Genomic DNA, 23,058 nt, shown 5'->3' with positions numbered 1-23,058 from the left:
AATCTAATTTGGCATGTATCCTAAATTATTGTTGAATACGGGTTCTATGATGTATTGTTCTCTCTCGTCGATTATTGTGCAATATTCTATGTAGAGTCTATATTCTCTTAATATACCATTTTCTATATTCGCTCATTCATGTCTCCAATTCTATGTATAGTCTATTTTCTATTTTCGCTTATCTATGTCGTTCGAAACGTACTTTTAGCCTTCCGCATTTGAAGCTGAATTTATCAGTGACACCTCTAAAATTAACATTCAAATTGACTCAGCCGAAGGGGTTTGGAGGTCAGCATCACTGCCCTCCAATTATTAACCTAGTGATACCCCGAATGATTGGAATCACTGGCTCTTCATTTATATTAAATAACTAAATTTCTTTAAAAAACTCTCAAACATTCAATTTCATTGTTTTAGGGTAGGTGTGTGCATACAGAGCGACCAGCGGTCATTGTGATCGTAGGAGGATATAGATATTCATATCTAGTTATGCCCGCCCCTCTTCTAAGACCACTGGGACTCGAAACGCCTGACCGCTCTTTGTGTACACACTCTTATCCTTATGTTATGATCATACAGTGATGTCGAACGTTTGTACAATGTTTCACTGGAGAATTGTGATTTTACATCTCTATTTTAATTGTTGTTAGCTGTTATCCAATACGTGTAATTTTCACCATGATATTTCTTTACTCTTTCCTGCTATTCATCCACTCATTCGTCGCTGTTTTGATTTTAATGGATTACTATTGTCTTTTATATTTCATACCGTAAATGAACAAATATTAATTTAATTCAGATAGAATTTTATTTTTGAATTATCGAGTATATTTTTTTAGTATTCAAATCCTATATCAAATATTATATATTATGTATTTCAATTATATAGCTCCATTTTCTAATCTCCACTGATTTACACATAAGTCGCGTCAAAGTGAAGTTTGCATTGGTTTGTAGGCGGTTGTGAAGGTGGTTGGCGGACGGTATCCGTGCTCGTCTGGCGAGGAGGTGTTTGTGCCGAACGACACCGTCATAGGTGACCTCGGAGCCAACCTTGTTCTGGTCACAGGGCCCAACATGGGAGGAAAGTCCACGCTCATGCGCCAATTGGGACTCATTGTCATCATGGCACAAATGGTAACGCAATATCCAATCATATTATCACTACTTTTGAAGCTCAAAAGCAGAAATTGTTCACTCATTGTTTAGCAGTGACAATCATTGTATTGGCATCCTCAGACCAACTACCAACTGCAGTCAGGAACGATCTCCGCCACTAAACAGCGAGTGAGAAAGTGAGCAATTTATTTCTAGTTTCAAGTTTAGAAAATATTGTATCATATTCTATAGTGGAAAAAAATGAATGAACAATCATGATATTATGATAGTTGAATTTTGGAATGTAAAACATGCTCCCGGCTGCACGTATAGGCCTATATTCAATTTGTATTGATGTATATAAATTTTAACCTTGATTGAGTGATGCCACTCAACTAAACTAATGCCATGAGAAACAATGAACGAAGTCACTTTTTCAACTAAATTTAATAATCGTTAATGCAACAATGCCATATACTAGGGCCCGATTTCAAGTACACTTATTAAATCCAATGTGCCATTAGATCTATAAGTTTAATGATCCATTGAGGTTTATTAAGTGTCCTAGAAACCGGGTCTAGGTTATTCATCTAAATACTTAGATACTTTTGGGTTAAGCCTGTTCATGGCAATAATTTTCATATTATGTGCATATCATATGAAATAATCTATATATATAAAAGCGAAATGGCACTCACTCACTCACTCACTCGCAGAACTAAAAATCTACCGGACCAAAAACGTTCAAATTTGGTATGTATGTTCAGTTGGCCTTTAGAGGCGCACTAAGAAATCTTTTGGCAATATTTTAACTCTAAGGGTGGTTTTTAAGGGTTTAAAGTTCGTCTTTTAGCATGTATATTCTTCTTATTCTCTTAACTATAATTGAAAAATGTCCATACCATATGTTAATATAGAACTATAATCTAGAGAGAGTACCTCTTCGAAACAGTTGTTAACTGGTAACTAAATTAATAATTTTGTCAGGTTGGCATTAAGTTGAGTTGACTTTGTTAGGTTGGCACCAAGTTGAAGATTGAAATGCATTTATCGCGGAAAAATTGAATGAGCACTGTTACTTCAATCAGAGCTATTCCTGGGAATATTATATTACTAGCTTTCAGGCTCGCTTCGCTCGCCATATCCGTTTATCCAGACGTTTAGTCTGGACCCCCGACTGGATTGTCCTACTATATGATAAAAATGCTCAAATGAAAACTGCAGGCGAGCGAAGAGAGCCTGCTGATCTCATTCTTGGACGATCCAGTCGGGGGTCCAGAGGGCGGAGCCCCTTGGCTAGACGGATATGGCGAGCGAAGCGAGCCTGACGGCTAGTATTAATAAATATTGTATTCTCCGAAAGAGGGTATACAGATGATTCCTTTGACATGAAATTCAACGTCATAAGTATTTTCGTTGAAAAATATGATAAAGTATACTGTGACGTTTGATTGATTGTCTTATGTCACACCAGTCTCCTTAAAACAACAATCTCATGAGTTTGCAACTTTTTCTTATGTTAATCAGTAATCTAGATACTTGAAAGTAGATTAGCGATGGTTTTTATTTTTCAGGGATGCCATGTACCAGCTGAGAGTGTGGTTTTAAATCCGGTTGACCGAATATTCACTCGACTTGGAGCAAACGATGACATCATGTCTGGTGAAAGTACATTTTTCATGGAACTGTCAGAAACTTCGGCTATTCTCCAACACGCCACTAGCAACTCACTTGTTCTGATAGACGAACTAGGTAAATCACGTCATCTCTACAGATAAGCTTCTATTTTCCATCTTGATCATAATATGATGTGCTTTATTATATTGATTGCAAATATAATCAACGTTCCAAGCTTTTAATTCTATAAAAATATAATTTTATGAAAATATTTCAATGTATTTTCATAAATTCATCTGGAGACTTTTGTGTTTTGATTGTGATAAGAAAGCGACTTCATCGTATCTCAAGATCTCTGAGAAAACGTTCTCGAAGTATACATTCACCAATCTTCAAGGAAGCAATAAAAATTTATTATCTTTGTAATAAGCTGATAGAGCTACGCTTTCTTTTATCAGCTTTTTACTCGGTTTATTCTTGTTATTTCGGTATTTCCTTGCCCTATTACCATAGGTAAGGAAAGTATTGCTTTCCAAAAAAATTAAGGTACCCAAATTTCATGTTTTTTATACCTTTCAAGGTCCCCTGAGTCCAAAAACATGATTTTTGGGTGTTGGTCTGTGTGTGTGTGTGTGTGTGTGTGTGTGTGTGTGTGTGTGTGTGTGTGTGTGTGTGTGTGTGTGTGTGTGTGAATGTGAACACGATAACTCCATTCCTAATCACCCGATTGAATTTAAATTTCAAACTTGAGGTCCTTATACCATGAGGATCCGACAATAAGAAATTCAATTCTATTGTAATCGGGAGATTAATAGCTCAATGTTGACCTTATTTTTATCTCCAAATCTTTCAATTATGAGTACAGATGAACAATAATTAAATGAAATGTTGTAGGTCGTGGAACGTCAACGTATGATGGCACTGCCATTGCTGCGGCCGTTCTCAAGGAGCTCAGCAAAATGAACTGTCGTACTCTCTTCTCCACTCACTACCACTCTCTCGTTGAGGATTTCAAGCATTGCAAGACTGTCAAACTTGGCCATATGGTATGCACAAACAAAACTAAGTATACTTTATTGCATGACTAGTTTATATATCTCAATAGTATTTTTATTTTCATTCTTCATGAATTAACTTATATTTTCATTTTCAATGACATGTTTCTACACTGTCATATTTCATGCATATTCTCGAATCAACTCTTAATTTCCTCAACTAGACTCTGATTTCCACATCTAGGTACTACAAGGGCTTATGCTCCTTGTAGATCAGCTCAGCTCAAACGTAGATACATAAACTGGTGGTTTAAACTTGGAATATATCAACATAAGAGAAGAAAAATTAAGAAATAGAAAAAAATGGACAATAGCCTGATTTTCTTTTCTGAATATTGTATTTGTTTGCTTCATTAAATGAATTATAAATGCGACCATATCTTCATGTAATCCTATATTAGCGTTGAACTTAGCCAGTGTATAAACATTTTGTAACAACTGTAATTGTTGGCTGCTGGATTATTGAGTTCAGATTTTAAGAGAAACAGAGCACATGCGTACTACTCTATTCTACTAGATAATTTGGATTGTTGTTTAAATTTCGATAATGTTATTTGATGGAAAAGCGTGTTATAAATTATCATTTTGAAACTTCCGCACTATCCTACTATAGATAGTTCAGTTACGAGAATAGGTTAAAAATTGCAGAGGAGAGAATAGAGTAGCACGCAGTGCTCTGTTTCTCTTAAAATCTGTTTTGTACTAACCGACAGCCGACAGGGCAGGATGCGCCATTTTCCACTAGCTAAACCTATTATCGTGACTGAAGTATCTATAGACAAATGTTTCAACTGCTTCCTTCTGAAAATCTTCACAGATAATATTTATAAATTAATAACGTGAAGTTTTGCAAAATTATAATAATTGTTGTATTTAATAAAACGCTTCCAATTAATAATCAAGGTAGATAGATCCTCTGCAATTTGAAACTTATTCTCGTAACTGAACTATCTATAGTGGGATAGTGCGGAAGTTTCAAAATGATAATATTATAATACGCTTTTCCAGCAAATAATATTATCACGATTTATCTGAGTTTAAACAACAATCTAAATTATCTTCTTTCTGACTGGATTTTTCAAATCGTCATATTCCTATCTAGTATCATATTAAGTTACTGTATTTGATTCACGAGTAGGCTACATTCTCATAATTCTTTGAATTTTTTTCCAGTCATGTATGGCTGAAACCGAAGATGAGGAAATGGACACTGGCGCTGAGGAGACAGTTACGTTTTTGTACAAGTTCGCAGAAGGTGCTTGTCCGAAGTCATACGGATTCAACGCGGCGCGACTCGCTGGCATTCCCACGCATATCATCAAGACTGGCCATCAGTTTGCCAAGCAGTTGGAGCTTGAATCCAACAATCGTAAAATATTCAAGGATCTATTCCGATTTAATGATCCCAGTCACTTGCGACAAATATTGAGTGAAGTTCATTAGAAGTTATCATTTATTCTATTTCTATTTTTCAGCTCAATGAGTATAATTGGAGAGGGTTGTTTTCCCCTTGTTTTTTTTTTTTCAATATCATGCTATCACCACATTTGACATAATTAATACTAGAATTGTTGAATTTTTTCTTCATTATTCATTATCGATACTCTCGTGGTTATTTTCACTTCGCTACTCGTATTTTCACTTCTGCTGATATTTTTGCAAAAATTTCGGTTGCAATGCTCAATTCAGAAATATGATATTTTATTTCCTTCATATGGGCCTTGCAGACACCACTAGTTCATTCATTGGCGTGGAGGAAGCTAATATTTTTTTGCCAATTCCTTTTTGTACGCCAGATCCTTCATTAAAAGATGAATTTGTTTGGTGCGTTTGACCTTATCTTCTTCCAGAGTTGCAGGAGCTGGCTTTTCAAATGCTGATTTACAGGAGGAGTTTGTGAAGATTTGGTAACTCTGCATTTCTATTCACTCTTTTTGAACTCGGCCTGTAGCTGTTATATTTGTTTAGTTATATTTTTTTTTTAGCTCTTATATATTCACTTTGGAATATTCTTTCCATTTGGTTCAACGTTTCCAGAGGTTGACTTGACCTTCAGCTCAACTGATCAGGCTTACTTTTCATTTTTCTCTCTTTTCCATTCCATAAGAACTTATTCCAATTGATTGGTGCTATGAGAGAGACAAACTCAGGCATTGTTTCAGTCATTGTTCATATTCAAGGTGTTTTCTTGTTGAGGTGTTGGTGCACTGGTGGGCAAGTCGCTCTTTCACCTCCGTCTTCTAATAATTCAAGTTTGAGTTTTTCCATCCTGGCCATTTCAACAGCAACCGGAGACAGTCAGTCTGTGCGCTCGATCGGTATAGTGCAGTGTGCTCAGTGTTTCTTTCTGGTTATAATCATCAGGACTCACATATGCTATCATCAATGTCTGCTGCGAGTTGCCACCCAGCAAATCAAGTAAAATCCTTGTGAGTTTGTTATCTGTATAAGAAATTGCTGCCTCCTTCAAAAACTGATGATATCACATTACCCAGTACCAACAATCTCTTATTAATTTTAACGCCTTTAAAAGTCTGGCCTCTAGCTTAGGTTTTTTCCGAAAGCTCGGATCCAGCCAAATCTACAAGGTGAAGTTTTACTTCATTAATGTTGGATTTTTTCGATAAGTTCAGTCACATTAAATCTAGCGTGACTTGTGGAAGACTTCGAGTTGATGGCAGTCGCTCCGGTAGCTCGACAGAGTGAACCTTGTCGTTAGTAGAACATACTTTAGTTCCAGTGAGGTTGGAATGCCCCCCTTACAACGACAACACTTTGTTCTCGAGAGTTTTCGCCAGAAGTTCGACAGCTGTTCTTTGTAAAACTTCATTAATTATCAAATGTGACCATTCGGGGTCAGAGTCTATTTTATCAAAAATATCCTCAACAGCCTTTCTCAGCACCACTAATTGGAACGTAGTTAGTACCCATTGTCTTGTCTGATGCCTGACCCTGTCTGAAGGCCTGTATAGTTAGCCTTTGAAAATGTTATGTATGAGACCTTGCAAGGTGGTTCTTGTCGTGGTTCTGTTTCAAAAAACATAATCATAAGAAGTAGAGCCCACACTTGAAGTGACTTATAAAATCGGTATTCTGAAAGAACTAATCGAGCAACCAAGATTTATTGATAATATGTATAATTTCAGTAGAAAAAATTTTTGTCGGTATGTGAATTAGTGTTTTGAACCTAGCTGCTATTATAATCCATCGTGTCCATATTTACCTATCGTATCATTCTGAATTTTTCATTTCAGCAAATTTTATTCTAGTATATGCCGTCCTGAAAATACATTATAGAGAAATGTTTGTAGGTTGACTTACCCTAAAGAGAAAATACTTTTACTTCAAACTTTTAATTCACAATTCCAATAAACATAGATTGATAATAGTCTTCTGATTTTTGATAGGAGAAATATATCAATTATGTCTATCAATTAGTTTAACTGAGTCTTCACTTAAACTAAGATGGTTTTAAATAATGGAAAAAATAGAATTGAAATTACATACAATGTGAGCTTACGCGTACACTAAGACTGAGTTGAAAACTTTTCTGAAAAATCATTATCTTCAAGGGAGTATGTCAATTAATCGAACACTTTTTTGTTTATAATCTTTATAATTTACTTTTATACTATTGTACCTGCTACTTAGCATTTGTTTGACTATAATATTAAGCTCGACTTTTGATTATTGAGTAGGAAAGCTGTAATTTTTCATCTTGATTTATTGTGTTTTTTACTGGAACAAGTGTTCACTTGTCTGTTGAAAATGTTCAGCTTTTAATCAATAAATAATTATTATTATCAAACCTCAATTTTTGTTGTTAATCTATCAGCCTGGCTTATATTTGAAAAACTTACCATGTTAAGCTGAATGTGTGGTAATGATGCTCAGTTGAAATGCATTATGATTCGAGTGAATTTTCATAAATGGTAGAGTTAGCTGCAGAAGGTATTTCAATATTCATGCATAATGACTTATTCAAAGTTCAAACTATGTCTATACATGTGCACTGTGCAATAGTGTTATAGTTGGATTCCTACACTTTAAACTGTCAGCTTTCCTTTTAAATAACCCAAATGCTTGCCATTCAACTAATGCTGACAATTTATGTAAATTTTATTATGGTTGCGAGTCAGCACTATTTGCAAATACAATGTGCAATAAAATAATACATTTCAATGGATGTCCACGATTTTTTATTTATTGAAAAAAATGGATACTTACTTGATTGATTATTTAGTGATTAAAATATTATAAAGAGAACAACATTGGGTAATTGAACGTTTTTAATTGTTGCCACATTAACATAATATTCATTCTTCATTGTAGACGAGATGTTCTTAGCAGAGGTGGTGTACATGACCTATACTGTCATTGATATCTAACATGTTAATCCCATTTGATTTCAATCTGCTGGCTCTTAATCCAGGAAATAGATTGCTCTTGTTCTCAACCTATCAAAACAAAATTGCATATCGACAATTTGAAATTTTACTCATTAGTATTATATAAAAAATTTATAAAGTTGCAAATAATCTTCATCACATCTATAATATAATAAAGGAAAGGAAAGAATTTAGTGGTATCGATCTACACCGCGACTTACTCTTTCTGTTAGCACCTTTAGTCATCATCTTATTTCAATACTCACGCACTAGTGAAAAGCATAAGCAAATAGAAAAAAAAGACACTATATATATACTTATCAGCAGCTTGGTAAAATAAATTGTAAACTCACACTGACCATCAGTAGCTTATTCTCTCTTTTCTGTTTACATAACTGTTGCCTGTTGAAAGCAGCTCTTCTTGAGGACAATTGGAGAATTAAATTTGTTTTTATCTCATTAGAACTCATTATATTCCACTGAAATTATCAATAACTATTAGTATAAAAATATTAGTTAGCCTACACAATATTCTATTGATTTTATAGTATTATCCACATCATAATTATATTAGGCTACATGGAACAAATCAAAAATCTATACCATTATCGAGCGGTTTGAATATTCATTTGTCACTACATACATCTTTATAACTGCATGATTTTGAACTTCTTTTGGTCTATATACATTTGTATTTAAAAAAAATAAAAATTAAACTCAAAAAATCATGAGTATATTCCGTAAAAGATAAACAAGAAAATACTTTTTCGCCACACTTGGATGTAATGAGCTGGTTTACGTGCGTCATATAGAGGCCGAAAGTGATTGTTTTCCGACCAGGCCGGTAAAACTTTACGGCCCTAGGGCTGTAAAATGACCTTGTATAACAGCTGATCGTGTCCGATCTCACAAAAATCATAGAGATAATCTCATAACGACTGTAATAATCTATATAATTATATGTATCGTGAATCGCGGTATCATGTCTATAATATATTTTATAAATTACTGTTTCATAATTTAATATTTATTATTGTGTTTTTGATATTAAACAATAGAATACGATGATATCTCCATAGCCTCAACAATATAATGTTGGCTGCATTGTCCATTGTCTGAAAGGTACGTATCGCAAGTATGGTATTTAAAAGTGAAGAATCGAATTTGAAATCAAAGTACAATAATTGTATCAATATTTAAAAGTGAGGTAGAGTAATAATTGTTTCTTTTTTATTATCGAATTCCACTTCTTAATGCAATACAATCAACAATAATAATAGGAAAATACAGCAGAGATCTGAAGTTTAAGGTAAGCCTACTGGTGAAACTCAGCCTTGACTGAAAAATTCCTAGTAATTTTTCCGTAATTCATTATTAAAACTTTTAGATAATTTTTCTTCAATATCAAACCATATAGAGAAAACATTAGGCCCACTCAAGATTGAATCTTTGAATGTTTTCTCTGTGATTTAACTATTTTCAGAGCAATATTTTGTTGTGAAAATGCCGGCAAACCGGCTTCAAGTTTGCCGCTATACACTATATTATAGTAGCCTACATACGTTACCTGACTTACAAACCCCTTCAATCAACAATACGCAATGGCCGAGAGCGTAAAGGCGTAATACATCAGAACTCAAAGCTCAGTGAATTACAAACATGATCTAGGTTCGAACCTCAGTCAATGATTTTTTTTTTGTCGATGAATTTCGACTTTTATTAGCTATTTTTTATATTAGTTACTGTAATTTAAATTTCAATCAATTTTTTAGATATATTTTGAGACAAAACTGTGAAATATGCAATTATATTAATTAATTTTTTAATCACATTATTTCATAATAGTAATGAAAATTCTATTCATCCATCTATCCATGAGATATTGCACCAGGCGCAAAGCACGAGCTATAAAAATTCAAACAATTATTTGAAATATTAATAGTATAAAAATATTGTCACTATTGTAAATTATTAATTAGTAATATTGAAATTAATTGACAGTGAAAGTTGTCATAACCAAGATTTAAACTATCAAAATAGGCTGTTTGAATTTTATTTATTTTTCAATTTCTTATATATTGGGAAGTTTTTTTTTTTGGTGTGGTGAAAAATAGTGTTCCCAACACGGGCAAAAATGTTTTTCCGGCTCTCGGACGCTTCAAGTTCTCGACTTCGTCTCGAACTTGAAAACCGCGATCTCGAGCCGGAAAACGTACATTTTCGACCCTAGGTGCGAAATATACTATTTTTACATAAGTTAGGTATATTATTCATGTAATATTTTTGACAAAATTTGTGAACTTTATGCTTCTTGCATCTTGCTAATTTTTGCTTCTTGGATGAGCAAATAAAATCAGAAAGTTTGGATTGGAATTTTATTCCTATACTTACAGCTTTACTCAAAACTAGAGTGACATTTATGCTGTTGTTACGCATTTGTTGCATCTTCGTTGTTTGTTTGTTCAATGTATCAGTATGATCTCCCAACAACACGTATAAAATCTATTCAACAGAATAACAAAATTACTAGTCTACATAAAATTATATAATAATCATACAATGAATGCATTATGAATATAACTAATAAGAATTGACATGGCGTTTTCAATCTGGGGTATTAGATGCGAAAAATGAGGATTGCTTTTGTTGAAGAAAGAATCCTATACTAACTAAGTTGTTTCGCACCTATCTTGGTGCTTTTTAGAAGGTTTTTCCACCTCAAAAAAAATTGAGAATCGGCATGATATTTTTTATAATTCTATTTTATTTGTATAGAAGAATTTGAGAAATCAAATAGTATAGTATAGATATTGCTTTACTTTTCTCTCTACACTGTTTTCATTTTGAATGTGAATTATTTCAAATTAATAATAGAAAAAGCTGGATTAGGCAGTAGAAACGAAGCAAGTGATGAAATGTTTATTAGTCAATTCAATGACAATTTTCTCCAATATTCATGGTATCGTTGTGATTTTTAAACATTTATTTTATTCATCTGTAAGGCTAGGTAATGTAAGCATGAGTTTTTTAAGGCTGTTCGGAACACTTTTTTTATTTAAATTGGATAATCTTTTTTAATATAATTGATAAGATCATCATAAGAATGGGAAAACGTTGCAACTGAAATTTTCAAGTGCTCTAATAAGCGAGTTATGGGTTGTTGAAGTGCTTACTCCGTTTTCTTTCTTGATCATAAACTGTTTCGAATTTTCCATTGGAGTTTTTTTTTCAATACATTCAGTATAGCATTGGCTTTGTTCTAATATTATGCGTTTTTTCGCCATTAATGCCAAAATAAACAAGTTATCGAATTTATAAAAATGCCAAACTCCTTTTTTTATTAATGCCAAAATAAACAAGTTATCGAATTTACAAAAAATGTTACTTTTTATTTATGAACGATATGGGGAATAAAATGTTTTAGTTTGGAAAGATACATTTTTTAATTTTCAAGAGAATATAAATATAGTCTAAACCGTTTATGATCTGGAAAGAAAACGGAATCTGGAAAGTTAGCACTTCAACAACACATAACTCGCTTATAAGACCACTTAAAAATCTCACTGTTATAATGATCTTAGCAATTATATTGAAGAAGATTATCCAATTTAAATGTGAAAGTTTTCCGAACAGCCTTAACTAAAATACTTCTAAGAAAATTTTGAGGATAATCTGAAATAAAATCAACTTGAAATTTCAACCGGTAAAACGTTTGCCGTTTAATTAAGGCTCCCTACAAATATTTACTCACCCACAATATTGCAAACATACATGAGACTCCAATCAGCAATACAAAAACCAACATTTTTGTAATTGATTAGTTATGGCTCGCGAAGGATCTAAATCAATGATAATAATCCTTTATTGTCATAAAACAAAAAGTGTTGTAACAAACTTCAAAGATACAATAAAATTGAAAACAGAAAAATTAGTACAACAACATTGGAAAATAGCAATAAATAGCAGTAACTAATAAATGGTAATTATTAAAACTGGGCCCACTTAATAAATATACTAACTTATAGGTAGGCCATATCAGTTTTTCCAACACAAAGGTATCAAATATCCAGTATACCCATAGTAGAGCAAGATTATGTGCTGGAAATATTATTTACTGGCTACGGTACGATGTATAATGAAAAAATGAAGCTCCTGGAAAACCCTTGGGCCTAATTTGTGACGAATGAATATTGGTGAAATAAAATGGAAATACAGTAGATACTAATGAATAAGAAATTATTCCATAAAATGATTTCTATCATATTTTGAAATGAATGTTACTGGTGATTGCTTACCATTATATTCAAATTACATTGAATTTTTAAAAAATCTTTTAAGCTATGATTGGACTGTGTTATTCAAATGCCCACACATCAGATACTGTACGAAAAAAAGCTGTTACACCTGATAACAATAATGTTCCTTGTATTTCGAAAAAACACAATTTCTAGAACTCTTCAATGTTATTTTCCATCACGAACTGCTTATTATTAAATCACTTTTTGCTTTTAGAAAAAACGACTAGCAGTAAGATATTTTACAATAAATGAATAAATCACTTACTGGACAACGAGATCTTTCGGCAGTTCCGCCATCTTCTTGGTTGTCACAACCAAGACAACCAACTTGGTTGTCTCGCCATCACAACCAAGAAGATAGCGGAACTGCCGAAAGATCTCGTTGTCCAGTGAGTGATTTATTCATTTATTGTAAAATATCTGACTGCTAGTCGTTTTTTCTAAAAGCAAAAAGTGACAATTTCTAGCTTTAACCACCATCTTCATTGATCTCACGTTGAGATTTTGCAAAATAATTATAGGAGATCTGAGATCATTTTCTATGAGAATCACCTGTTAAATACTCTTGATTTCCGTATTTTCCAATGAAGAGACGCGCATATGGACACCTCAAGGATCAAAATTTCAATCTCTCATAACTTTTGACTTGAAATCACGTGTCATAAAGTCGTGAATGGTCAGAAAATGGTGATATTTCCGCCTCATAATTTAATATTTTGACGAATAAACGTTTATTTTTTTGACGAATAAAGTTCGCGTTTTTCGAAAAAATGTTTCGTATAAAAGTTGTAGCATGTTCAAGAGCTTCCAACTATGCATATTTTTCAAACGTCCTATAGCCTTAATTGATCAGTTTATCTGCACCATGTGCGATTTTCAGTGCTTGATGCGCATTCAAGTAGCCTAATAGTACCACCACTGTGAACAGGTGGTTTTATGGAAACCAACAAATGCAGAGAAATTTGATAATGGATGCTCTTGGAAATAATATTATATCTAAGATAGAACGGTCTACCCAGACTCAGGTTGTAGAGCACTAAATTACGACCAGAGGGATTTTGAAAAATCTCGTATGGCGCTACACCTCATGGTGAGCCTCGGTCTCCGCAACTATCAACCTCCACGCATCTCTATCGTTGACTATCCCTCTCCATCCCCTCACTCCCAAACTTTTAACATCATTCAACATCTCATCCAGCCATCTTTTTCTGGGTCTCCCTCTTTCTCTCCTATTGTAAAGCCTTTCCCGCATCACAATTTTAGGGATTCTGCCCGCAGTTATTCTCTCTACATGACCCAACCATCTGATTCTTTGAGCCTTTATAAATTGAACTATGGCCTGTCCCTTCCTTAGGTCTTCCAATTCCTTGTTGGAACGGATTAAGCCATTCCAACCCTTGTTGTACAGTCCATACATTTTCCGCAGCACTCTTCTTTCAAAGACATGGAGTTTGTTTTTATCCTTTTCTGTCATTGTCCATATCCCCAAGCCATAGGTCACAGGGCGTACAAGCTGCGGTATAATTTTATTTTGGCCTCTCTACTAATCAGATGGCTCCTGAATAAGCTTGTATTTGCGTGAATTGCTCTTATTCCAGCTTGGATTCTTTCACAGATGGTCTCACTCATTTCGTTTCTTTTATTCGATCAGTGTTTCTCCGAGATACTTGAATGATGCTACTCCCTCTATTTCATTCCTGGCTATGATTTTGAATAATAATGAATTCAAATAGCGAAGATAAGAAAAATGTTAACGGATATAGGATAACAGAGATTCCTCCAAATTTGTTTTTTGAAAAATTGTAACTCAATGAACATAGAAATGCTCATGAAGTCAATGAACATAGAAAGCTCCGAATTATTTCATTCTATTCAACATTCTATTATCTGAAGAAGGCGGGAAGGCGGGAGTGATTTTTTGTCCGATGACTCGATTTGTCGAGAATCGCAGAAAACTGGGAAAGGAACAAATAATTCGAGGTTTTTGGTACACTGTAAAAAGCTCCAGGGCTAGGAGGTCAACTTTTTGTATTTTACACTGTCCAATACTCCAGAATCATTGCAAAAAAATTTAACATGAAATAAATTTTCCAAACTCCCCTTCACTACCGTACCTCGTTACTGGACTATTATAAAAAATCGAAATGTAGTCAAGGCTCTAGAGAATTTTTTCCTGTTTCCCCTCCGATAAACGATTCTATTCAGACGACTATACCAAAAAGCCACAACAAAAAATATATACAAATTTCATTTTTTTACAATAATTCTTGTGTTAATCAACAGCCTCTAAATAGAATGAATTGAATTGAATTTATTGCCAAAAATCACATACAAATACTGTACAATACAATCACTATAGTATGCAATATGCAATTACCTACAATTAGACATTTATTGTAACTTGCACAACAATAATTATCAATGTAATATTCGGCACTGCCAACATAAGAGTCCTTGTGTGTTGGCAGTGAGTTGCAGTGAACTTATTCAATTCTAGTCAAGTAAAAAGAGATATAAAAAGTAAATAAAATAGAGCTCAAGAAAGTATTACACCAATATACAAAAGTCTCAAAGGCTCAGAAAAAACTTAAAAACTTGAGAATAGTACATACTATATGACAAAGTAGTATCCAATTAACCAGTGTGACGTGTTGAGGCCATCATCAAGTGAATCTTTCACAAAGGTGAATAAATAAAATAATACAATAAAAAAAATCCTGTAAAGATGATGTGGGAACATTTACAATACCTGGTTCAAGAACGTGAAAATGGAAAAACCATTGCTCAATGTTTTTAGTAACAATGCTTGTTGGATACAATATTACACTTTATACAACTAGTTTAAAGAATATGTTATGCTCAATCCAATATCTATGCTTTTGCTTAAATTACGTGTCATTTGTTTATCTATAAAATCGTTTGGAATTTTATTTATAATGTAGCTACAATAATATGTAAATTGATGCCTGCATATGGTTAGCTTAATGAGTTCTGTGTTAAATCTATTGTTAGGACGTGTGTTATGGGGTTTAATGTGTGCAGGAAAATTAGATTTTATTCTTATTGATATGGAGTATTATATTTTTCATATAATTCTGTCTTATTGTAGGGACCTTAAATTCAAGAATAATCTCCCTACTAGGATAGAGTCGAGGTCTTCCTAATGCTGCTCTTATAATATGTTTTTGTAAGATAAATAATTTCTTTAGATGTGCATCAAATTGCTTTTCATTTATTATATTTCCTTTCTCTAAAAAATTCATAATTCTGTTTTTTTATTATTTTTTCTAATATTTTGGAAAGGTTACTTATCAAGCTTATATCGGTCTATAATTTTCTGTTTTTTTTTAACCTCCGGTTTTAGGTATTGGGATGATTCTGGCTTCTCTGAATTTTTTTGGAAAATATCCTTTATTTAAACATTCGTTGAATATATGTTCTAAGGGTCCAGTTATGTAGTGAGAAATTTTTTATGAAAGGTCCTGTGAAGTTATCTGGTCCTGGTGTAGATTTGTTTTTCAACTGATTTATAATTGACATTTCGTTTGAGTTTGTGGGGTTGAGAAAGATACTTACTGTGCTGACATGAATTTGATAGCGATCGAGGAACTGGGATATCACTTACATTTCCTGATATTGTTTTGGCAAATGATACACCCACATAGCAAACTAATCGTTGAGTATATCTGCATCTAGGCTTATTTCTTTTGTGTTTTTCTTTATTTCCAGCAGCTCGTCAATGTATTCCCAAGTTTTCTTGGCGTTATTCCTATGTTCATGGAACTTCTCATTAAAATAATCTATTTTTGCCTTTTTTATTAAATTATTTAAAGTATTCCGGTAGTTTTTGTAGCGGGTTTGCAATTCAATATTGTTTGGCTGTCGTGAGAGTTTCCTGTGTAATTTGTCTCTTTCTCGGATTGCTTTGACTAGACTGGGTGTTATCCATTTTTTACTGGTTTGTTTTTTTTACTTAATCTGATTGTTTTGTTCTTTTGTTTGTGAGTTGTGTCAATTTTTCTATGAAATTGCTAACCATAGCATCGATATTGTCGGTGTTGTAAATATCAGCCCATTTTCAACCTGTAAGTCAGCTATTCCCGTGGGAGTTGCTGGTCTCCTATCGGGCGCCTCCCCAGGTGGCGGATTGGGGAATGCCTCCTAGATATAGGTGGTACCGGGGAAATTAAATACCCGGGGTGGACCAAAACCAGCAAACACGGCTGCTGCCTTGCAGACGGAGATCAGAGGATCCTCAAAGGCTAAGGGAAGAAAACCCCAACAGATAATTGACTGCTGCCTTGTAGTTCGGTATTGGCTTACCAAAGGCTAGGGAGGGAAACCCGAAAAAATGACCTGGTCCTCCAGGTTGGGGGTTGGCGTGGGGCTAGCAACCCAACCCATAAAAAAACAGTTGTTAGGAAACCAAACAATGAGCCTCGGACGGACATGATGAACGGAAATTATAATGGAAAAGCCAAAACAAGATTTAAGGACATGGATATACGACTTGCAACTTGGAATGTTAGGACTATATTACAGCCGGGAAAAATGCACGAAATTGCCAGGGAAATAGAGAATTTTAAATTGGATTTTGTCGCAATACAGGAAATGAGGTGGCAAGGGCAAGGTAGGATAGACAAAAAAGATTTCACTGTTGTAGGCTATAGTGGAACAGAGGCAAGGTCTGGAATGAGTGGAGGTTTTATTATTACCAGACGGTGGAAAAAGAGCATCCTAAGTTGGGCCCCAATTAACGAAAGAATTTGCCTTCTTAGATTGAAAGGAAAGTTCCGAAATATTTCTTTGGTATCAGTGTATGCGCCTACGGAGGACAGCGACGAAGTAGGCAAAGATAGTTTTTACGACCTGATAGCCGCAGAATATGATAAACTACCGAAATATGACACCATTATAATACTGGGAGATTTTAATTCAAAAGTAGGAAAGGAGACTTATCTGAAGCCAGTAGCAGGAAAATACTCAATGCATGAGGAATGCAATGAGAATGGTAGAAGAATAGTTCAATTTGCGGTAGAGAAGAACTTAATAATCAAGAGCACATGCTTCCCTCATAGAAATATTCATAAAGGTACATGGAGAATACCTGGAACACAAAATGTGAACCAGATAGATCATGTGCTAATATCGGCAAGACATGCTTCATCTATCACAGATGTAAGATCATTAAGAGGCCCAAACTGTGACTCCGACCATTATTTGGTACGAGCAGTTCTCAGACAAAGATTGGCGCTTGCACAAGCTACTAAGGGAGAGAGAAGGATAAAGTGGGTCGTGGAAAAACTGAGGCAGGGGGAGTGTCGGACAAGGTTTGAGGAAGAAATGGAAAGACGGCTCCCAAATAAACTATCGGAAACCCCTGAAGAATTTAATAGCAACAGAGCATGGAATGATATGAAGCACGCCATGACAGAGGTGATTAAAAACACTGTGGGAGAAAAAAGAATTGAAAGAAATGGAGAATGGTTCGATGAAGAATGTAGTAGGGCACTGCAAAGAAAGAATGAAGCATGGAGAGATATGATGGGTAGGGAAACGCGGCTTAAAAGAGAGAAATACAAGGAACTCAGAAGAACTGCAAGCAAGATATGCAGGAAGAAAAAGAGAGGGTGGCAAAAGAAACGATTAGAAGACATTGAGACGGCGTACCTGCGGAATGATGTTGGAGGATTCTATCAGAGGGTCGATACAATAAAGAGAGGGTATCAACCCAGATTAAAGTTATGTAAAGACCAAGAGGGACAAATAATTGGAGAAGAAAATAAAGTATTAGAAACGTGGGAGGAATATTTCAAGGAGCAGCTGAGTATAGAGAGAGATAATGAAGAGTTTGCCGAGGAAATAATGACTGCTGAGCCTCTATTGGAGCCGCCGACCATGCGGGAAGTGCAGGAGGCTATCGACAAGCTGAATAGTAATGAAGCACCTGGAATTGATTATATACCTGCTGAGGTACATAAGTGGGGGGTTAAAAACTAACAAGATTATGTCATGAACTGATAACTGGGATATGGGTAAGTGAGGAAATGCCGGATGAATGGAAAAGAGGAATAATTTGTCCTATTTTTAAGAAAGGGGACAAACTCATGTGCAATAATTATAGGGGAATAACACTACTCAACATAGCCTATAAAATCTTCTCCACAATTATTTTTAAGCGAGTGACGTTATATGCAGAGGAAGAACTCAGTGAAGTTCAGTGTGGGTTCAGAAACAACAGAGGGACAACGGACCAAATATTTGTAATGAGGCAGACAATGGAGAAGTGCTATGAGTTTGATGTAGACTTGCACATTGTATTTGTTGACTTCCGGCAGGCGTTCGACAGTGTAGACAGGAAGCAGTTACCTACAGTACTTACCAGGTGTGGTTTACCAAGAAAGTTGGTAAAAATGGCCTTACTCACAATGGAAGGTGCAAGAGCTTGTGTCAGAATAGATAACAAGTTAAGTAAAGAATTTAGAGTGAATAGAGGCAGGGTGATGCACTCTCGGCAGTTATCTTTAACCTGGCACTTGATGTTATTCTTAAAGCATTGCAGACAAGCGGCAGTATTGTAACTAAGTCCAGATGATGTGGTGCTTATATCAAGAAGCAAAGCTGGTGTGGTTGACATGCTCCAAACTCTAAAAAATGAAGGTAAGAAGTTGGGTCTTGAGATTAATATAGAAAAATCTAAATATCTTATGATGTCAGCAAACGAGAGAAGAAGACATGTTGGTGATCTGGAATGTGGGGGAGGAGTTTGGCTTCAAAATGTGAGGCAGTTCAAGTACTTGGGTTCGCTTCTCAATAGTGAGACGTGGAAAGCAGGATTTTAGCAGCAAACAAGGCGTACTTTGTCCACATGAAACTAATGAAGTCAAAGCTCTTATCACGCATGTCTAAACTGCGGCTATACAAAACACTGATCAGACCAGTGGCCACCTATGGTGCTGAGACGTGGGCGCTGACTAGTAGAGAAGAGCAAGCATTGCGTGTTTTTGAGAGAAAAATTGTAAGGCGTATCATGGGACCAGTCAGGACAGAATATGGGTGGCGAATCAGAAATAATGAAGAGATTGCCAATTTCATGGGACCAGAAGATATTGTACGAGTTATAAAGGCGCAACGCTTGAGATGGTTGGGGCATATGTCCAGAGAATGGAGCACTGCAGACTACCGCATAAGTTGTTAAAAAGTAAAATGATTGGTACGCGTAGAAGAGGAAGGCCCAGGAGGAGATGGCTGGAGGATGTGAGTGCCGATTTGCGTGTTTTGGGCATCAGAGGATGGGAGAATGTGGCGGAGAGGAGAGACGATTGGAGGCGAATTGTGCAGGAGGCCAAGGTCCACATGGGACTGTAGCGCCAATGAAAGTAAAGTAAAGTAAGTCAGCTATTAATCCGTCAAAGCCAGTTACAGTTTTGGTCCATAATTCCCCTGCTACCGCGTTATTTTTCAAGGCTTCACTCAAGTGCAGTGGAACACTGTAATGGTCTGTTATGTTAGTTTTAATTATCATGCCACGCTGCAGGTCTCTATTGTTCCCACCCTCCTCGAAAAATATGTGGTCTATGCAGGTACCATTTCCATTCACTATCCTTGTCGGCTTATTAATGTAGGATTTAAATCCGTTGATATGTAGAGTACTCAAGTACTCATTTGCTAAATTATTGTTATCTAAAATATTAAGATTTATATCGCCCATTAAAATTGCATTGGTAGTGTCCTTCATTCTGTTCAAACAAGCGTCTATATAGACTTGATATGAAATTATTAATGTTGGTAGCTGGAGAGCGATAAATTAAAATATTATTGTATATTTTTTGATGTTATCAATATTGAAAAAGCTATACAGATTAAATTCGATTCTCCGATATCCAAATCGATTTTTTCAAAATGAAAATTTTCATCAACAAATAAACATATCCATCACACTTTGAATGTTTACTTCTATTCTGTACAACATTATATCCTTTTAATAGAGAATGATGAATAATAAAAACTTGCGATCAGAATCAAATTGTACGGAATTCCATGCTCTAGAAGCTTAGCTTAAATCAATCTTGAATCACTGTTTCTTATCCAAAATCTTTAGTAAGACCGTAAAAATGAGGAAAATATTGGCCATATCTTGACATTATTTAACGAACAAATTCAGTTTTACAAGCATATTTTTCCCTGAATCATTCACTTCAAAACGAAGAGAAGATTCTGTTCTACAATTTAAGACCGAGTCCAATAATTTTCTATAATATCGGGTTACCGAGATGACCGTATACCGTACAAAGCTTTGAATAGAGAAATTTGCCATTTCATTCAAGAATTAAAATTTACAATTTTTTGAATGAATTTGACTTATAAAAATTTATTTTCAACCACCTTGATCTGAGAAGAATAAGCTGTAGTACGAGGAGATACGATTATTGTGTCAAAAGTTATGTGTTAAAAACTTTAATCCTTGACGTGTTCTTATGTGAGTCTGTTCACTAGGAAGTACTGAAATTAGTGCATATATAACTGGTGATTCTGATGGAACATAGTTTCAGAAGCCTTATCCGGCAAAATCTTGTTTTGTAAATACAAAATAAAGTTAATGGAGAAATTGGGTGTTTTTCAAAATACAAGAAACATACTACCGTAGACCTATTGTTATTAGGTGTACCTGGAAATCTATCTGAGAAAGAAAGATCTACGTAATCTTTGTTTGCAGAACACGAGATTACGCTCAGAGGGATTTTGAATTATAAATTCAATAGTAATAATAGGAACCAGCTATATGGTATTGGATTAAAAAATTCAACTGTTTTGAAAAATTGAACTACACAGAGCTCCAAATTATTTCATTTTATTAAACTATCCAAGTAAAGGCTTACCGGTAAGTATTTTTTTTGTTTCCAAATGCTTAATTTGGCAAAAATCTCAAATAATTGGAAAAGGAACCTAAAATCCAATGTTCTTGGGGGACCAAGTCTTTTCATTTAAGTTGTCCAATACTCAATTCTCCAATATTATTGTACAAAAGAATTAACTTATTGATCTTTTTCCAGCTAGAAGAACCTGGTGACAGGTCTACAATTTTACAAACGAAAGAAATCTCACCATACCATTTTTTCATTTCAGTTATGTTCACGCTTGTGAATTTGAATATAAAACGTTACCAAATCTCTTAAATTTAGGTACAAAATAGATCCAAATATATATAAATAGTTATAATAATATAAAAAAAACACAGGCTACTTACTATTATTTGAATATGTATAGACTTATAATTATAGACTAAAATACGGTAATAATCTATAAATACTCACATTTTATTTGTAGATTAGTCAAAATATTATTCTTTCTTTGACGAATAAGATTGAGGTTTAAAAACAGAAAATTTAAACAACCCTTCATCTTCAAATATAATTTTACATTTACAAAAATTTTCCTTTTACCATAAGAATTTTTTTCCTATCTTTACAATAGAAACTTTATTTTATTGATGATGCTTTATGACATTTGATAGGCTAGGCCTATATAGGCTATATATGTGTTTACAAACTAAGATCGCTCATATGTTTCTCAAGAGTAAATAAGTTGATTTTAGCATATTAAAAAAGACGTGGTTAGGTCTATGACCAATTAATTTTAATAGGCAATTAAATTTTATTTGCATACTGTAACGATCTGGTTATATTAACTGTGTTGACCTCACCCTAGCATTTTCAATTAAAATAATAATTCAATGAATATTCAATCGTGTTTCTCCTATTGAAAATATATTTTTTTAGGATTTTAGGTCCATAATGAGATCACAAGGACACGTCAAAAATTTAAAAAAGAAAGCTAATACCGGTACCTAATAGCTAGTCACAACAACAGAAAGTCAAAAATACGAACTCACCAGCATGATAATATATGTTGTCTAACATTAAGAATTCACTGATGGAATACAATGGGTTCTCCACCAGCAATCCCATCAGCGCGTTGTTTCAGCTTCATATTCAATAAAGTTTTTTCTTGAAGAAGCTGTTGGTGCTCTAGAGGGCAAGTCGCTCTTTCACATCTGTTTTCTAATAATTCAAGTTTGAGTTTTTCCACCTCTTTAGTTGAAATCGCCTGATCGACACGTCTCTAGCCGCTATTGGCAGCTTGTTGAATAGTCTCACAGACAGGTGGGCAAGGCCAGTTCGCGTCCTGCTCAGCCTCTGGTAGGGTACGTCTAATCTATGGCCCCCCTTGTATTGTAGGCATAAAAACTCTGTCTGGTGGCAAGATAAACAACATTCGCATGTGTCCTGCAAAGGATATGAAAAATATATAGTGCAAATACCATAAGTATCCTCTCTCTAACAAAGAAAGGACGACAATGAGCCAGTCTGTCAGCTACATAGATGACACGCGAGGCTCTCTTCTGCATGCGCAGCACACGTCCAACATCAGCGGCTCCACCCGTTATTAATGAAGAATTCTATTCCTATATGAAGAATTTGGTTGAACCTATAGCAAGAAACTACTAGTACTGTAAAATAATAATACCAGTGTTTCCCAAAAATTGTTATTAGCTGTAGAATAAACATATTTCAATTTTTTATTCAATAAAAATCAACTTAT

General features: G+C 34.5%; 2 protein-coding genes across 11 annotated transcripts in view; one reads left to right on the top strand and one right to left on the bottom strand.

The window, feature by feature from the left end:
- Window positions 1-7,584, top strand: part of LOC111055647 (DNA mismatch repair protein Msh6) — a 45,116-nt gene extending 37,532 nt beyond the window's left edge. For 3 of the 4 annotated variants that reach the window (XM_022342889.2, XM_039438521.1, XM_039438516.1), the window contains 4 exons: window positions 958-1,137; window positions 2,673-2,850; window positions 3,610-3,761; window positions 4,944-7,578. In XM_022342889.2, the coding sequence (XP_022198581.2) occupies window positions 958-1,137; window positions 2,673-2,850; window positions 3,610-3,761; window positions 4,944-5,213 (780 nt within the window). In that variant the 3' untranslated portion in view covers window positions 5,214-7,578. Of the gene's footprint in view, window positions 1-957; window positions 1,138-2,672; window positions 2,851-3,609; window positions 3,762-4,943 lie in introns of all 4 variants that reach the window. The other variant, XM_022342888.2, reaches the window with a different exon arrangement.
- Window positions 7,585-8,041: 457 nt separating this feature from the next.
- LOC111055650 lies at window positions 8,042-22,678 on the bottom strand. 7 transcript variants are annotated; one of them, XM_039438543.1, is made up of 5 exons: window positions 22,349-22,678; window positions 11,910-11,997; window positions 10,550-10,660; window positions 8,512-8,637; window positions 8,042-8,227 (listed from the first exon to the last, which is right to left on the bottom strand). In XM_039438543.1, exons 2-5 carry the CDS (start codon window positions 11,961-11,963, stop codon window positions 8,114-8,116), a joined length of 405 nt encoding a protein of 134 aa, XP_039294477.1. In that variant the 5' UTR covers window positions 11,964-11,997; window positions 22,349-22,678; the 3' UTR covers window positions 8,042-8,113. The 7 variants fall into 7 exon arrangements, with proteins under 7 accessions (XP_039294477.1, XP_022198587.1, XP_022198588.1 ...); XM_022342895.2 differs by lacking the exon at window positions 22,349-22,678 and adding an exon at window positions 21,771-22,072; XM_022342896.2 differs by lacking the exon at window positions 22,349-22,678 and adding an exon at window positions 21,771-22,035 and having other exon boundaries at window positions 8,518-8,637.
- Window positions 22,679-23,058: the final 380 nt, after the last annotated feature.

This window comes from Nilaparvata lugens, chromosome 1, assembly GCF_014356525.2.
Source record: "Nilaparvata lugens isolate BPH chromosome 1, ASM1435652v1, whole genome shotgun sequence".
Lineage (NCBI taxonomy): Eukaryota > Metazoa > Arthropoda > Insecta > Hemiptera > Delphacidae > Nilaparvata > Nilaparvata lugens.
The sequence above is the reverse complement of the archived record's forward strand: the minus strand, read 5'-3'. Positions and strand labels throughout refer to the sequence as shown.